Consider the following 15,929-nt stretch of genomic DNA (forward strand, 5'->3'; position numbering starts at 1 on the left):
CAGGAAAATTTTAATTTAATTTTACTTAGGTGCTCGGAGAGTTAATTGTTTGCGTAACATAAATAATCTAGTACCATATATAGCAAAATTATGAGCATAACCTTAACAATTTGGTCAATTGGGAATATAGTTTTGTTATTCACTTGTTATTGCCTCTGCAAAGCAATGTTTTTATATTTAAATAATGTAAAGAAACCACAGCTTTCTGTGATAAAAATCAATCAAATTATACTTCAAGATGAGATCAATGTCAACAGTTAAAGATATCCCTTCCAAAGCATCAAATGTTAATAAAATAATATACTTTTTAAAGGTATCAATACTGTTACTATGATAGTTCTTGTAGAAAAAGTAATTTCATATAATTGTGGACACATAAAGTAATAATTGTTTAACCTAAATTAACAAAAATGGTTTATTAACTTCTCCCAAAAGTATCAAGGGATAATTTTAAAGTAAAAAAAAAACGAAAAAAGTTTTATACACATATTAAAAATAGTATAAATCATAATATCCTGAATTTTTAAAGCTAAAATTTACACAATCCCCTCTTTAAGAACTGGGATGGCATAGAAAATAAAGCGATTGCCTTTAAATGAGGCTGCTCTTATTGATCAACAAAAGCTTATCAATTTGTATACTGCTTCTAGTTCATACAGACCACAGTGCCAATGAAGAATTCCAGTGGTAGACCAATTATGGATCAGAATCCCTTTGTTATTAGGCTAACCATGGGAGGTTTTATTCTCAATAAAACATTAATGAGACTAAGGCAAGTTTGTCACATTGCTTGATTCTGAAGTTTCAATGTCTGAGGGATTCAAAATCAAGAAACTACAAAATATATATATTAAATAATATAATTTATATAATTGTATATATATATATATATATACAATTATAGCCATGTATCCAATGTAAATTAGAAATTTGATGTATGTAATAAAATACCCACTACGAAGCACATCAACTATGACCAGTAAGAAAAATAGAGACAGCAGATATATTTCATTTTAATAAAGTAAAACACATACCATAGAAAATTTATTAAATCTTCACTCTCATAAATGTCAATTTTTAAATTCTTAAGCACTGATAATATACACTGCAACAATAATGCACTTCCATTCTTGCTCCTATTGCTAAAATATAGATAAACACATTTAATTTAATGGAATGCAATAAATAGTGTATATTAGTATTGTTTCAATATTTGATATGACCTACCAGTCAATATTTTTCAGTTTTTCACAAGTACAATGCAAAACTGGGTAAATTTCTTCACTGACACTTTCCAACATGTTGAATCCTAAAACAATTTTAAAACAAACATTCAAGTCAGATAAATCAAGCGCATGAAAGAAATATTTGTAACTGATCATTGCAGACTCTACAGTTCAGTGTTGTAACATGGAACTGTACATGAACTTATTGTTCTGTTACATGGGAGCATATGAACATAATGACTTTTTACTATACACATAAATTTTATTTATTGTAACTTGGTTAATATTTTAATTTTTAAAAAAATAAATAATTAATTTAAAATACTAAACTATGCAGATTCAACAAAAAAATTTTAATTAAAAATATAAATATTTTTATATATATATATATATATATATATATATATATATATATATATATATATATATATATATATATATATATATATATATATATATATATATATATATATATATATATATATATATATATATAATAATTCTTACCATTCTCTGTGTCAGAATCATCAGTTTGATCCTGAAAAATAAAAATATTAAAATAAATATAAAGTAATATGTTATGAAATTTAAAAAAAATGCTAAGTTATTATAGAGTAAAATGTTGAAAATATAAACTGCTAAAATCCAGAAACCTCTAAAAACCGGACACAAGGCAAGAAATTTTTTTTTTAATCGACATCTAGTTCAAACAAAAAAAATTTCTGCTCTTAATGAAGAATTATTCACAACAATCTACCTCATTTTTCAATAGTTTTTCAACCACTTCCACAAATTTTCTTAAATGCTCTCGGCATAGAAATTTTGAATTTAGTGTCATCCTTTCTTACATGTTCAATTCACAATGATTCCCTCATAAGTCCTCGTCGTTTGCTGATCATTTTTCGCTGGTTATTAAAAAAAATTTCAGTCATTCCCACACGTTTTTTTCTTCTTCTAATTCCAACATATTTACTAGGAAGTTAATCTGGAATGATTTTATCGTATATTCACATCATTTTTAATCAGTTTATTTTGCAATTATTATTGTTTTTTCAGACATTTCAACAATTTTGTAAATGCTGATGTTTTTAATACAATCCTATTATAACACATGTACTTAAAATATTAGGATGCCACTTTTCAACACTCGACTTGTAATGATTACATCATAAATCCATGTCGTTTTTCAATAACTTTCCCTCTATTTTTACTGCTTTCAAGTGATTCTTAAAATTTCAATATTATTAATTTGACAAGCGAAGTACAAATTTGAGTTATCTCTTCTTAAAACGCTTAAAAGAAGAAAAAAAATTCTGATTTCGTTCAAAAAATCGGGACTTTTGTAACTCTATTAAAACTCCTCACCGTCACGATTTTTGTTAAAGGTAGATGCCCTACTGTATTTAAAAAAAATACTGATAACCCCCGAGCAGTTTGATTTTCAAAGTGATACTGTATTATCCAGAGCAAATAAATTATTAGTTACAATTGCCAGGTTGCAAATTTAGAGATTAAAAATTTTTGAAAGAATTAACAACAACAAAAAAAATTTTTAATGTAAAAATATAAGTTCTAAGAATCTAACATTTTTTAAAGTATTCTTCAACATAAATTTCTATTTTAACAGAATTTCATAAAAATAAAAAATAAAACAAAATAATTTTTGAGGTAAACTATTCTACATTAATAGTTTTTATATTCTTCATAACTTACCTACACAAGAAAACTTATGTCATTTTAATTTTTTAATTTTTTCAATCTATTATGTTATACATTACAATAATTATGTACTACAATTATTATATATATTTTAATTATTTTATATATCATCATTATATTATATATTATCATTATATTATATATTATCATTATATTACATACTACAATAAAAAAAAATCTCTCAAAAAATACTAGACTAAAATTGCGTTAATACCTTAAAGGAAAAAGAAAGTATTTACTTTAAAGGAAAAAGAAAATCCTTATGCAGTTTTATAAAACTAATTATAAAAATCAATCAAAATTCTGTGAATATATTTGAAATAATAACACGCAAAATAAAATGCATTTAAAACGAAACAAAAATATCTAGTTTTTTCTTCAACATATTTAAAAACAAATTTCTACATCAAAATAAATAAATAAAATTTTAAAAAAATCTTTCCAAAAAGTGAGATGGTTTTAAAAAAAATATAATAAAAAATATTTTAAATTATTTAACTATTGCTAATTCTTTATGTTTGTACTAATGAAAAGGTTAAAAAAAACTATAAGTTTAGTCTCATGTTACCTCTAATCCTACATCTGTTTCTTGTAGCATATTACAAAATGAAGTTAATGTTTGGTTGATTGTGACCTGAGCAGCAGTCCTTACACCAGATGCATTATTACTGTACACATCAGAACACAAAGATATTAGCATGATAACTGATCGTGAAGTTAAACTTTGTCCATGAGTAGTAGTCATATTCAAAAGGATCTAAAATAAATAATCAAATACTATTAAAAACAGAAGTTTTTTAAACATTGCAAATGCTTCAATCCCTCAGCAAAATTGTACAGAAATTTTCTTCTTTCCCCATTGAATAATAACACTCTAGTTTTTTGATGCAGAAATATTGGCAGTATAAAATTAGGAAAAAGTCAAAACTAACATTCAAAAGATTAAAAAAGGAACACATTAACAAATAAAAATAAGTGTAATTAATAAAATTATTAGATCTTAGAAACACAATTGATATAATTTATGCAGGTGCAAAACTGAGAATAATAAAAATTTTTGATTCAAATATTTATCATAAAATAACACACGAACAAGTCGAACAGAGATCCTAAAGTAAATACAATTGAAACCTATAACTATTTCAGGTGTTTGAAATTTTCTGATCATTGGCACTCACTTTTACAGTTATCAAGCTCATATAGGCAAATGGAGAGAAAATGAAGATAATCTTAACGAATAGCTTGTCATTAATTGATAAAAAAAAATTCAAATGAAATTGATAAAAAAAATTAAAATTCCACTCAGCAAAATTAAAAAACAAGAGGTCTGCCCCTTATCATCAAATTAATAATGTATTTATATTATTTACTTTCTTGGCAAAGAGAAGTTTTTTCATGTGTAACAGAGAAAAAATTTTTTAAAAAAACTAGGCGGTTCATCCATAGGGGTACAGGATGTAGTTGTAGTAGTTCATTTACGCCGCACTAGAGCTGCACAATGTGATGTTGGAGAAGGTCTGGGAAACATCCCTGAGGATTATCCGAAGACATGCCATCACTATTTGGATCCTGTGCAGAGGGGATGGCACCCTCGCTCCGGTAGCCTGACGGCCTGCACGCAAAGTCGAGCACTTCACGATAGAACAGTTCAGCGATGATCAATACCGCACACCCTCGGTCCATTAAGCAGACTATTCCAAGTGGTCACCCATCCACACACTGACCGCAGCCAGTGATGCTTAACTTCAGTGATCTGGTGAGAGCCGTGTCTTGACATGAACTATCCAGGGGTACATGAACTATCCCAAAAAAGCTAATACAGTTGAATCTCACTAACGTGAAACGGCTTAGTGGGAAATATAGCTTTACATGAAATACATGTTTGGTCCCATGAGTCAGCAATCAATTATTGTTGTATTTTACATGCTTAATATGACATTTTTAATGATTATCACTTAACATGAAAGGAAACTGCATACAACACAGATAATAAATAATTAGATATGGTAGCATAGTATGTTATAATACAATAGCTGACAGAGTTATTGTATTATTGTAATGAATGATGAATAAAATCCCAATCATCCATTTTTGGGGGAATGCTATTTCTATTTTCTTCCTGTGTTAGGAGTAGCAGATGAGCAAATAAATAAAATAGTTAAAGTAAAATAGTTTAATAAAGTAGTTAAATTTTAAAGCTAATTTTAATCTGTTTTGGTTCATAATAGAATTGTTTTCATACATTAATGTAGTACATAACATGTATTAATAGTACGAAATTAATTGTTTTCACGACCTACCGTATAAAACAAAATTCGGTTAACATGAAATAATTACGATAGTCCTGCCGATTTCACATTAATGAGGTTTGACTGTATTTGCAATAATTGACATAAAAACTCTAACATTTATAGTAGCAATGTAAACAAATTGAAAAACAAAAGAAATACAAGAAGTTTACCATTCCCCAACAGAGAAAAAGAAAAAAGAGTCGACAAATATTTTAAACCAGTAAGTGTTTTTTCCTTTCAGACTCAACAAGACATGATCGCCTAGGTTGTAAGTTTACAAATGAAAGTTCAAAAATTAATTAAGAGGAAAACATTGGTTCCATTGGTTAAATGTGATTTGTGATGTTCAATTATCTAAGCAACAGAGAATGAGACAAAACAGTGTCTGGATAGGTGACAAAAAATAAGTATTTCTCTTTTGAATGACATTGTTGATAGTTTATTCTGAAAATTATAAAGCACCTACTTCGAGTGAAAATGATTAAATAAGGTAAAGCACTCAATTTCTGTTTTCAATAAGTTAGATAGTAAAAATGTTGGGGATATTAGATAGCAGATGAGAAATATAGAGAGCAAATTGATTCTGGCAATAATTTATTTTAAGTTGAACTGTTTCTGCTTAAAAATGAAAATTTTTAAAAAATATTATGAGTAAGAAGAACCATTATTATTTCTTTTCTTCGGAAAAGCAATGTTTTTTTTTCAGAAGGGTGCTCTTTTCAGTTTCCAAAGTCTTGCCTTTTTTTATGTCTAGAATGAAATCCTGATTTTATAACAAAACATAACAATTTTTAGAATAGAACTCAAGAAATAATAAAATTTTCAACCTATAATACTCGTAGTTAAAAGAAAACTGGTCCATTTCTAGAATTTTCTAAAAAAAAATTTCCTTTAAACTGAAAGACAAATTTATTTCTTAAGAGCACAGAATTTAGGACAACATAAATCATACTTTTCTAAAAGTGACAAGTTCTTACATCAAAATGTTCATTAGAATTGTTTTCAGATAGTTAATTAAAAATAGTTTTCCAGAGTTGTTTTCTAAATATTAGCATATTACAAAATTTTTTTATTGCCTACATTAATAATATTTTTTCCCTAATACTTTCCAGAACAATTTGAAAACATGCTTGATAATTTTACTGTCCTGTGCCCTTCAACTAAAGGATATTCACTAAAACATCAACAGATTAGTTACCTTCAGTATTTCGATTTGGACATCATCAGATTGTGTATTCAGAGAAGTTACAGCATTCATTAATTGGATAGGCAGCCAATTTTCTTCATTATCTACTTCATAAACAGACTGAAAACTCTTGTCCCAGATCATTCTCTGATTGAATAAATAAACATATGTTTAAAAAACTAAAGCGAAAGCTATTGTTTTAGTCATAAAATAATAAGATGAACAAATTGTGTTAAAACTAAAGCTTAAAATGCCTGAAAAGATTAAAAAGACAATAATTTATATTTAAAAGGCTAATTGTGAAGGCAAAAAAAAAATTGAGAAATTGTATTATAAAGATTAGAAATAATCTGATCTCTCAGTAGTTTTAGAATTTCGGTTTAGATAGAGGAGCTACATTCAACAGAAATTTATGAATAAAAATTATCAAAACATCAAAAGAAAATAGCATTTTAACATTAATTAAAACCGTGGTTTGATGCATCATAATTGTTAATATAAATTTCTTAATTGAACAATTAATTTGTTACATGTCATTAATAACCTTTTAATCTACTTTTAACTAAACTAAACTCAGTGGCGCGACAGCCCATACAGGGCCAAGGCCTACTGTGCCCATCTCAGTTTTTTGTCCAATAGGTCATGGGTTCGATCCTCACTGCAGAATACGTGTAGTAAATGGTGACTGGTGCAGGCTAAATCTGCCGGGGTCACAAAGTCCTCCAAGTTCCCAGAACAAATCAATACCTCTGGGGGAACTGATCCAGAAGTTCTCTTGTCTTCTGGATTGGGTGCAAAATTACAAGGCTACGGAGTTGAACATTAGTAGTCGTAAAACCAAAATTAGGTTGGCTGTTTAACGACAGTTATAAAATGAAATATGAAAATTTTATGATTTAAAAAGTATTAAAATACATATTTAATCATAAATAATTTTATAATATCTTTTAAAAATTAATGAAAATAAATATACAGCAACACTAAAGATGGCATAAATATTTAAAAAATAATAATGGTTGAATAATAATGGCCATTATTTATACTAAAAACAGTTATAATTATACAGATAAATATTTACTGTCATAATAACATTTAAACAATTAGATTAATTGAAAATATATAATGATATTATAATGTATAATGATATTATAATTATTGAGCTGTATTCTGAAAATATTTAGTAATTTTCCCATTTTTTTTAAACAAAAAAAAATAATAATTAATCAAACAATAAAATAAATAAATTACTTGAAAGCCATTTAATGCATCAGAAACTAGTTTGCTATGTTTGGATTCCAGTGCCAACTGCAATGTTTCCAACATTTTAGCCCTGTAACAATGGTATAAAAATAAGCAATGTTATTATATTTAATAGTTTTTAGTAAATAAGAACAAATACTTCCTAACAAGTTAAAAATATGTATTATTATGTGAAAAGGAAACGACCATAACTAATTTAACAAAAATTTATTAACAAATGCAGGACAGAACACAGAACAATTAACACAAATGAAGAGGCTATCTACCTCATAAGCCTTCATTCACATTTGCCATGCAGGAAGTACATGGGCATCTAACAGTTGTTTTAAATAACGGGTTAGGAGATGCGCGATGGGATGCACACGTATAAAGAGGGGAAATTATTAGTAGGAGAAGCAGAATGATTAAGTTATTTTTGACATACACAGTGAAGATTTTTTAATACCTATTTTAAAACTATATGTATAGTAGATAATGTATTTTATTTAAATGCATTTAATAAAAACTCAAAACATAGGGATAAAAACACATAATATCTGTCTCCTGAAGGTTTTTATCACATATTATTATATAGTCAATTATGTAAGAATATTGTTATAAAAATTTTTTGATAATTTTAGAGATTCTTCTTTTTGAGAGATTACACTTTTTAAAATCTCTAAAAATATATGACAAATTATAATAACAATTATCTTCCTTATTTGAATAATTAAACACAATTATTCATTCTAAATCAAGTGATTAAATTGTTGATTTTAGTCACTTGATTTAAGTTTTTGATTCACAACATCTAGACATTAATCATATAAATATAAAAAACTAAAATAATTAATAAATTATGAGATAGACTAAAAAAATACAAAACATAAGTACCAAAAAATTACAAATAATCAGCTTTAGTTATGTAATGTCATTAAACTTTGCTGGGTCCAGGTACCCAGTAAAAATTTAATCATTTTCTCGACCGGTTCCAGGTACTTGGAAAAAGTTTTATTTGTCAACTGGATTTTTCTTGGCATCAAGTGAAATTCTGATTTAGTACCTAGTTGGATATAATTACATTTATGTAAAACAATATAAAAATCACATAGCTCTAAGTTTTAGCTCAAAGGAAATTTTCTACACGCTTATACAAATAAAAACAAGTTTTTATTTTTAAATTTTCTAAAACTAAGTTTTAGAATTTTTCCTAAGTTAGAATTTTTCCGGGCCTGCGACAAACTTCCCTAGCACTAATATTTAGCTTTAAGATACTTTTAATTATAATAATTACTAACTTAAAGTAACAGAAACGTGTTTACAAAAGAAAGTAGGTAGAATAGAAATATATAAAAAATTTTAAGAGTAAAAGTAATATATTTTTAATTCTAATATTATATGCAATATTCTCCTATTTTGTAGGCGGAAAAATACACTAATTATTTCCTCTATAAAATTTTGTAAATCATTACACAAATTAAAATCCGGAAGTAAATTAAATGATAATAAATTAAAATAAGTGCATGAATTAAAAATCATAAAATACGTGCTGTAAGACTCAAAATAAAGATCGATGACGAAATCTCGCGAATAGGACTATTTAAAAAAGAGATACTCAAATAAGAGTATGTAAAACGTCATGTTCCTTGAAAGAAAAAAAATGGAAGAAAGAACATCATTTCTGACGCGAACTATCTTTTAAACTTTCAAGATTGTTACATTTTTTATTTTATATCAATAATTGAGAAGTCCCGCAATGGACTGATCGTTAAGACACGGTTCCCAGCAGATCACCGAAGTCAAGCATCATTGGCTGCTGTCAGTGTGCGGGTGGGTGACCACTTGGATCAATCTGCGTAGGGACCGAGGGTGTGCGGTATTGGTCCACGTTAAACTGTGCTACCGTAAAGTGCTCGACTTCGCGCGCAGGTTGTCGGGCTACCAAAGCGGGGGTGCCATCCCCTCCGCAGAGGATCAAAATTGTGATGGCATGTCTTCGGATCATCCTCCGGGATGTTTCCCAGATCGTCGCCAATAGCCCATTGTGCAGCTCTAGTGTGACATAAATTAACAACAACAATAATTTGAAATTCTAACTGTAGTCAGTCATTACCGATTTTATTTTAAATCTCAAATGAGAATAGAAAATCTTTCTGCAAAAACTCTCTATGGTTCTGCGACAATGTCACCGTAATTCTGCCACAGGGGAGTTAAATTTAAATAAATATTAATGTAATTTACTATTTCTAATTTCGTATGTATTTAAAACTATTATGTTAATTAAGATAAAATGCTTTTTAGCATTATATATCTGAATATGCATCTCTTTCTAAGTAAACACCTTTCTACAGAAAATATATTTTCTTTGTCCAAAATCAATCCACTTCAATCAAATTTTCACTGAATTTAAATTCTACACAAGAGTAAAATAAGCCTAAATTAGTTATTTCAATTTGATTATCAAGAAACTGATATATTATATGGATTTCCAGAGCTACAACTGTTATTATGAATAGTTTTAAGATGGCTTTAAACCTGAATTTGCTTGATAATGAGTGTTAACCGGTATTGGATACCCGGTACAATTGGATGCATCCGGGTACCCATTACCAGGTAGGAAATATTTTGACCACGTCCGGGTAATAAAAATTTGGTCATATACCAAGTAATTGCCTGATACTAGATACATTTCTAATCAGCTTAGTAAGTAATCTAACGTGCATAAAAGAGTATAGTGTTTTCAATGAAAAATAAGATTACAACTAAAACAAAGAAATAATTTAACTATTTTGACTGTAGGTAAATTAACATACCTTAATTCGAATGGTGGGGAACGCATCAAGCCATGTTGGTTAGCTAACAACTCTGAAACATAGGGAGATTCATTAGAAAAACATAAATGAAATTTACTTTAGCAAAAACTTATCAATTGAATAATTAATAAATATCTAACTATTTAGTCTTATTCTTGGCAGTCATAAAATAAACACCCCAATTTTCCTGCTATAATCTATTCAATTAATAGGTACTCTTGTAAAAGTTGCAAAACATACAGCTTCATAATGAACAATAAAAATGAATTTTTCATAATTAACAATTAAGTTATTAATAGTCATTTGCTGTAAAATAATTTAAAAGATTTTACTTTTCTTAAAGAGTAAACATTTTTCATCATGGAAGAATTTTTTTTTAAATGCACCATCCTACAATATCTTCAAAAAACTCTTTTTGACTAATTTATAATTGATTAATATCATCTTATAAAATGAAGACACTGTAAAGATTAATAAATAAACTTTGACACAATATAAAATTACTGAACTAATATTTTCAGTTTTTATTAAAGTAAACAAAATTAAAAGCAGAGAAAGGTAAAACATGAAAACTTCATTCTAAGGATTAAAAATAAATGAAAATATTATCTATCTTTTTAATTATGTCTATAAAATTATTTTATAAATCATTTTACATTAACTTGAAATCATACATTTTTTAAAAAAATAATAGTAATAAAAATGAATTAGATAAAATAAAATAAAGGTTCATTTCAGTGAGATGGAAGAAAGTTAATTGAACAATTGCTTACTTATTTTTTTTAACAAAAAAAAATGGATGTGCTGGTGATATTACTCTAGCGGCAGTGTTTTCATCATAGAAAAAAAATGGGTGAGAATTTCTCACCCTTTTCTCAAAAACAGGGTGAGATTTCAAAAAGTTAAGTGAGATTTCTAAAAACTAAAAAAACAAAAACTCTCGGAAGAAAAATCATTTCTTTAATTATAATAAATTTTTAACGTCTTCTATTTTTTAAAGCATTGAATATTCTTGGTGCATCATCATAGAAGATTTTGCCTTTACAAGGTATTTGTCCATCTTACATTAGCACATAAAAAATCTGAATATCTTACATGAAGAAACCTTACGGTATAAACACGTGGTTGCAGAGAAATGTGTTCTGAACAATACTGGTAAATAAGGAAGATGGAACGGGGCAGATGTTGGAAATATAATGAAAGATCCAGGAAGAAAAGTGAAACGGATTTTATTCTAAATGGCGTAATTCGAAGCTTTTTCCAAAATGCGAGAATTTTCAAATTGATTTATAGAATGCGCGAATTTCTCGCGGTAATAATTTTTTAATGCAAGAAAAGAAAAAAAATATGCGAGATTCTCGCGTTCTCGAGCTCTAGTGAAAACACTGAGCGGTACCTGTACATACCAACTACAATCGGCAAGGCACTAAGGGGGTTTCAAACAAGGAAAAAAAAAAATTTTTTTTAATAGGTAAATGTGTGCTCAGGGGTGGCTAAAAGTTATACCCTATGAGCTGGTCCTCTTCTATGGTGGTTTTTTAATGTTGTGTGTGCTACAGAAAGTCGCCAAAATTTAACTATTTCGGCTCAGATATTGAATCTTACCAACATTTTCAAAAACAAAAAAAAAATACAAACATAACATTTTTATTTTATTTTACTAGCCCCTGGCTAATTGAAAAGTATCGAAACAAATAATAAATTTATTATTTGTATTTATACAAATAAAATTAAAGTAAATACATAAAATAAACTGAAATTAAAGTAACTAAAAAGCAGGGGTTACTAACCAAAATAATTAGCTGATTCAAATCAGTTTCATTCATAATAATATAAAGTTATTTGCTATTAAAATTGAAAATAAATTTCATTATTATTTATTCTTTTATTTTGGCTCTTGTATTCATCAAAAGTCAATCATTTTACACAAAGGTAAAATTAAAATAAATATTTATAAATCGAAGAAAAGCTATTATTAAAAATATAAAATCCTATACATCTGATGAAAAGTAAAACGCGATTTTCCCAAGTGGTAAAAATAATACAAATTCAAATATTTAAAGACAACAAACCTTGCGACTCCAGACAAGATCTTTTTATATTTGCATGCTTGTTTGTGGAAGCATCTTTCATTATTTTTGCTAAAATATCTTCCATTTTATTTCGTAGAGCAAACAATACAATTTTGAAATAGAATAGTTCGCTATATAAAAAATAAAAAAATACCGAACACTAAACACTCATTTTTTCATAATAAACGGCACAAACAACCAGTATTATTAGGTTTTTCTAAATATGAAAATTCATCCTATCTTATAATTTAAGTAAATTAATTTATTAATAGCCAATAGAAAAGAAATTAGAAATTCCATATGGTTTATTTCTAAAAATGTATCATCATCAGACAGTTCATTGATAAACCATTTTAAATCGAAGAAATTAACAAAATTCGCCAACGACAAATTTATGCAATTTGCTGTACTAAACTATAGTTTTATTTACTTAGTCGAGCTGAGTAACATCTGTTTACTTTGACGATCTTGCTTTCTGTCAAAAAGCAACGAGTAAAACATGAAACAGGAACGGGAAATAGAATCTTATTCCATCACCGTTTCCTGCTGCTTATCTTAATAGCATTTCTCTCTTACTGATGCAAACCATCACAAATACCTATTTATAAATAAGCAATTTTTCAGTTTAAAAGGTAAAAAAGTTTTTTTTTTTTTTTTTTGCCCGATCATCCGATTATTTAATATCTGTTTCTAAGGATCAGAATTCCCTTTTATTTTACTTTAAAATTGTACAAATGATATATTTAATGCTTTCATGTGATATGCAGCAGTTTTAAATAGCACTTTAAAATATCTAAAAAAGGACTGAAATTAACTGATACTTTTGAATAAGAATTTAAATAACTACACACATTTGTTTTGCTATCTAGCATTATTTAGAGTAGTCAGTTGCGAGTGGGTGTGATGATGACGTAATAAAAGAGGCATACAAAAAAAGCAAATTTCACTTCAGTTAAAATCCTCAATATTATATAGGATTTAAACTCCTCGAAAATGTAGTAAAAGAGGTATACAAATTAACTGTCGCAAGCCAATTAATATAAATTAAGAACGAAACAAAAGTGATATCGAAATATGCTGAATCACTAATGAGACCGGGATGAAAGACATCGAAACCTATTTGATTGAATAGTATAACTAGAAGGTATTTCTAAAATTCTGAAATCTATCAGGCTTTAATTTTTTTTTTCTGTCACAAACTTTATCAGTAATTAAAAATAATAAATTCGTTAGATTTCAATATTGGTTCTGTTTTTTCGTTGATTAAATGTTAAACATTAAGGGATATTTGTCTTTTAAAACATTTCATTCTATAATAAGATAATTATTCTACAATTGTAATTATCTAAAACTATTTGCTAATTGATATAAAGCTTTAGTGTGTTCCATTGATATGTTGAATGCTCGTTTTGGCTGGATGCCCGGGACTGTTGCTTTTTCACATCCTAGCCATTATACACCATCAAGAGCAGAGCTGATACTTTAAACTCGTATGACATTTATTCTCTCTGATATTTAATAGACCCTTTAATAAATCCTTAAAAATATAAGCCAAAAATTTACATAAATAATGACAATTTTTTTTCTTGCACTAAAATTTAGCAAATATGTACTTAAAATAATTAAAAAGAAAGCAAAAATAATGAAGAAACATTTTCAATATAAACATGAATTAAATAATATCAGCTTACGAAATGTTCTTTTTATTTTCACATAATATTATTAATATAGTATTAATATAACGGCCCTCACCTGCCCCAGGGATTGCTGGATTGTGTTCAAAATGACAAGGCTACGAAGTTGAATATTAGTAGTCGTAAACTCGACTTTGGGTCGGCTGTGCAATGACTGTTATAAAATAAACTAATAAATTTGGCCGGGATAGCCTGGTTGATAGGGCGTTGGACTCGTGTTCGTGAGAATGGGAGTTTGAATCCAGCCGACAGAAGAATACCCATGTATAAAATGGTGACTGGTACATATTAAATCTGTCGGGGTCACAAAGTCCTCCAAGTTCTCATAACAAATAAATACCTCTGGGTACTAATCTAGCAGTTCCGTTGTCTTCTGGATTGGGTTCAAAATGACAAGGCTACGAAGTTGAATATTAGCAGTCGTAAACTCGAAATTGGGTCGGCTGTGCAATGACTGTTATAAAATAAACTTATAAATTTGGCCGGGGTAGCCTGGTTGATAGGGCGTAAACACAAAATTGATTTGGTTGTTCAACGGCGGTTATAAAAAAATGAAACTAATAATCAAATTGTATTTTCTTGTTTTCTTTCTAACTCTTTGAATATTTTCTACGCACATTCAAAAATTCATGTTTCTAAGTCTTATAGATTTTGTAAGGTAAAAAAAAAATAATAATTGAGAAAAAAATTCATGAAAAAATCATTAAAAATTGCAAATAAAATATATTCAAAATGAATCTAAAAAAAAAAACTCTGTTAAATATATAGTGGCCCAGCACGCGAAATTTTTACTGTGAGCTTAAAATGTGTTTCTTTGGTAACTTTTTCCCCTCGTTCAAAAAATATGTGCAATAAAAGAAAGGCTCTACATAATAGTCTAATCACAATTAATATATTTAACAATAAAGTAATATTATCAAATTTTTTAATAATATAATGTTAATACTCAACAATAAAAAATAGTGACAGTTTACTTTAGGTGTATAGAAATGGAATTGAACTTATAAGGGCCCCATCATTTTCAGTAGATTAGGGCCCCACCAAGCTTAAATCCGGCCCTGAGTAAGGGCACATTATCTTTTAGTATTAATAGAGGAAATTTAAAAAATAAAAAAAATATGACATAGTTTTAATGTCATTTTTATTTATTCTATGTTTCGTTTATTTTTTTCCATGTTATTTCAAGGAATATATTAAATGAAAATAACCTATTTAAAGCTTCTTTTTTTTCATATCATTTTAAAGAAATGAAATCTATTGAAACATACTTAACTTCCAATGTGGTGAACCGGGATCGAATCCAAGTGATGACTGGTCGATGCGAATTCCTGTCTAACATTGGGAGGTTTTCGTGTTTTTCCTCTCCATGTAACCCAAATGCGGGTTAGTTTCCTTCAAAAAGTCTTCCACGTAGGCAAATTTTCTCCCAATACTTGATCGAAAAGTTCCCTTGTCATTTGGATTGGATTCAAAATAAAAACACTACGAAGTTAAGCTTTAATATTCGTAATTGGGCCGGCAGTTTCACGACATTTATAAAAAAAAACTGCAAAAAAAAAAAAACATTCCTATCTGTAAGAATATTTAGTCCAAAATTTGATACCGACATGTGGAGCGTTAAAGCAAGAGTATTAAAATCATTTTAATAAATGTTCAACCAAATACACATCACACGCAATAATTAAATTT

General features: G+C 27.8%; 1 protein-coding gene across 2 annotated transcripts in view; it reads right to left on the reverse strand.

Annotated features, from left to right (window-relative positions):
• The window catches only part of LOC107454787 (brefeldin A-inhibited guanine nucleotide-exchange protein 3), a 62,228-nt gene extending 49,167 nt beyond the window's left edge, over positions 1 to 13,061 (reverse strand). The window contains exons 1-8 of one of the 2 annotated variants that reach the window (XM_087159912.1): positions 12,547 to 13,061; positions 10,475 to 10,526; positions 7,671 to 7,752; positions 6,435 to 6,569; positions 3,514 to 3,702; positions 1,734 to 1,764; positions 1,228 to 1,309; positions 1,035 to 1,142 (exon numbers count right to left, since the gene is read on the reverse strand). In XM_087159912.1, the coding sequence (XP_087016038.1) occupies positions 1,035 to 1,142; positions 1,228 to 1,309; positions 1,734 to 1,764; positions 3,514 to 3,702; positions 6,435 to 6,569; positions 7,671 to 7,752; positions 10,475 to 10,526; positions 12,547 to 12,631 (764 nt within the window). In that variant the 5' untranslated portion in view covers positions 12,632 to 13,061. The remainder of the gene's footprint in view (positions 1 to 1,034; positions 1,143 to 1,227; positions 1,310 to 1,733; positions 1,765 to 3,513; positions 3,703 to 6,434; positions 6,570 to 7,670; positions 7,753 to 10,474; positions 10,527 to 12,546) is intronic. The other variant, XM_087159911.1, reaches the window with a different exon arrangement.
• Positions 13,062 to 15,929: the final 2,868 nt, after the last annotated feature.

Source organism: Parasteatoda tepidariorum, chromosome 3 (genome assembly GCF_982258835.1).
Source record: "Parasteatoda tepidariorum strain Cologne lab strain chromosome 3, Ptep-v5.0, whole genome shotgun sequence".
Taxonomy (NCBI): Eukaryota; Metazoa; Arthropoda; class Arachnida; order Araneae; family Theridiidae; genus Parasteatoda; species Parasteatoda tepidariorum.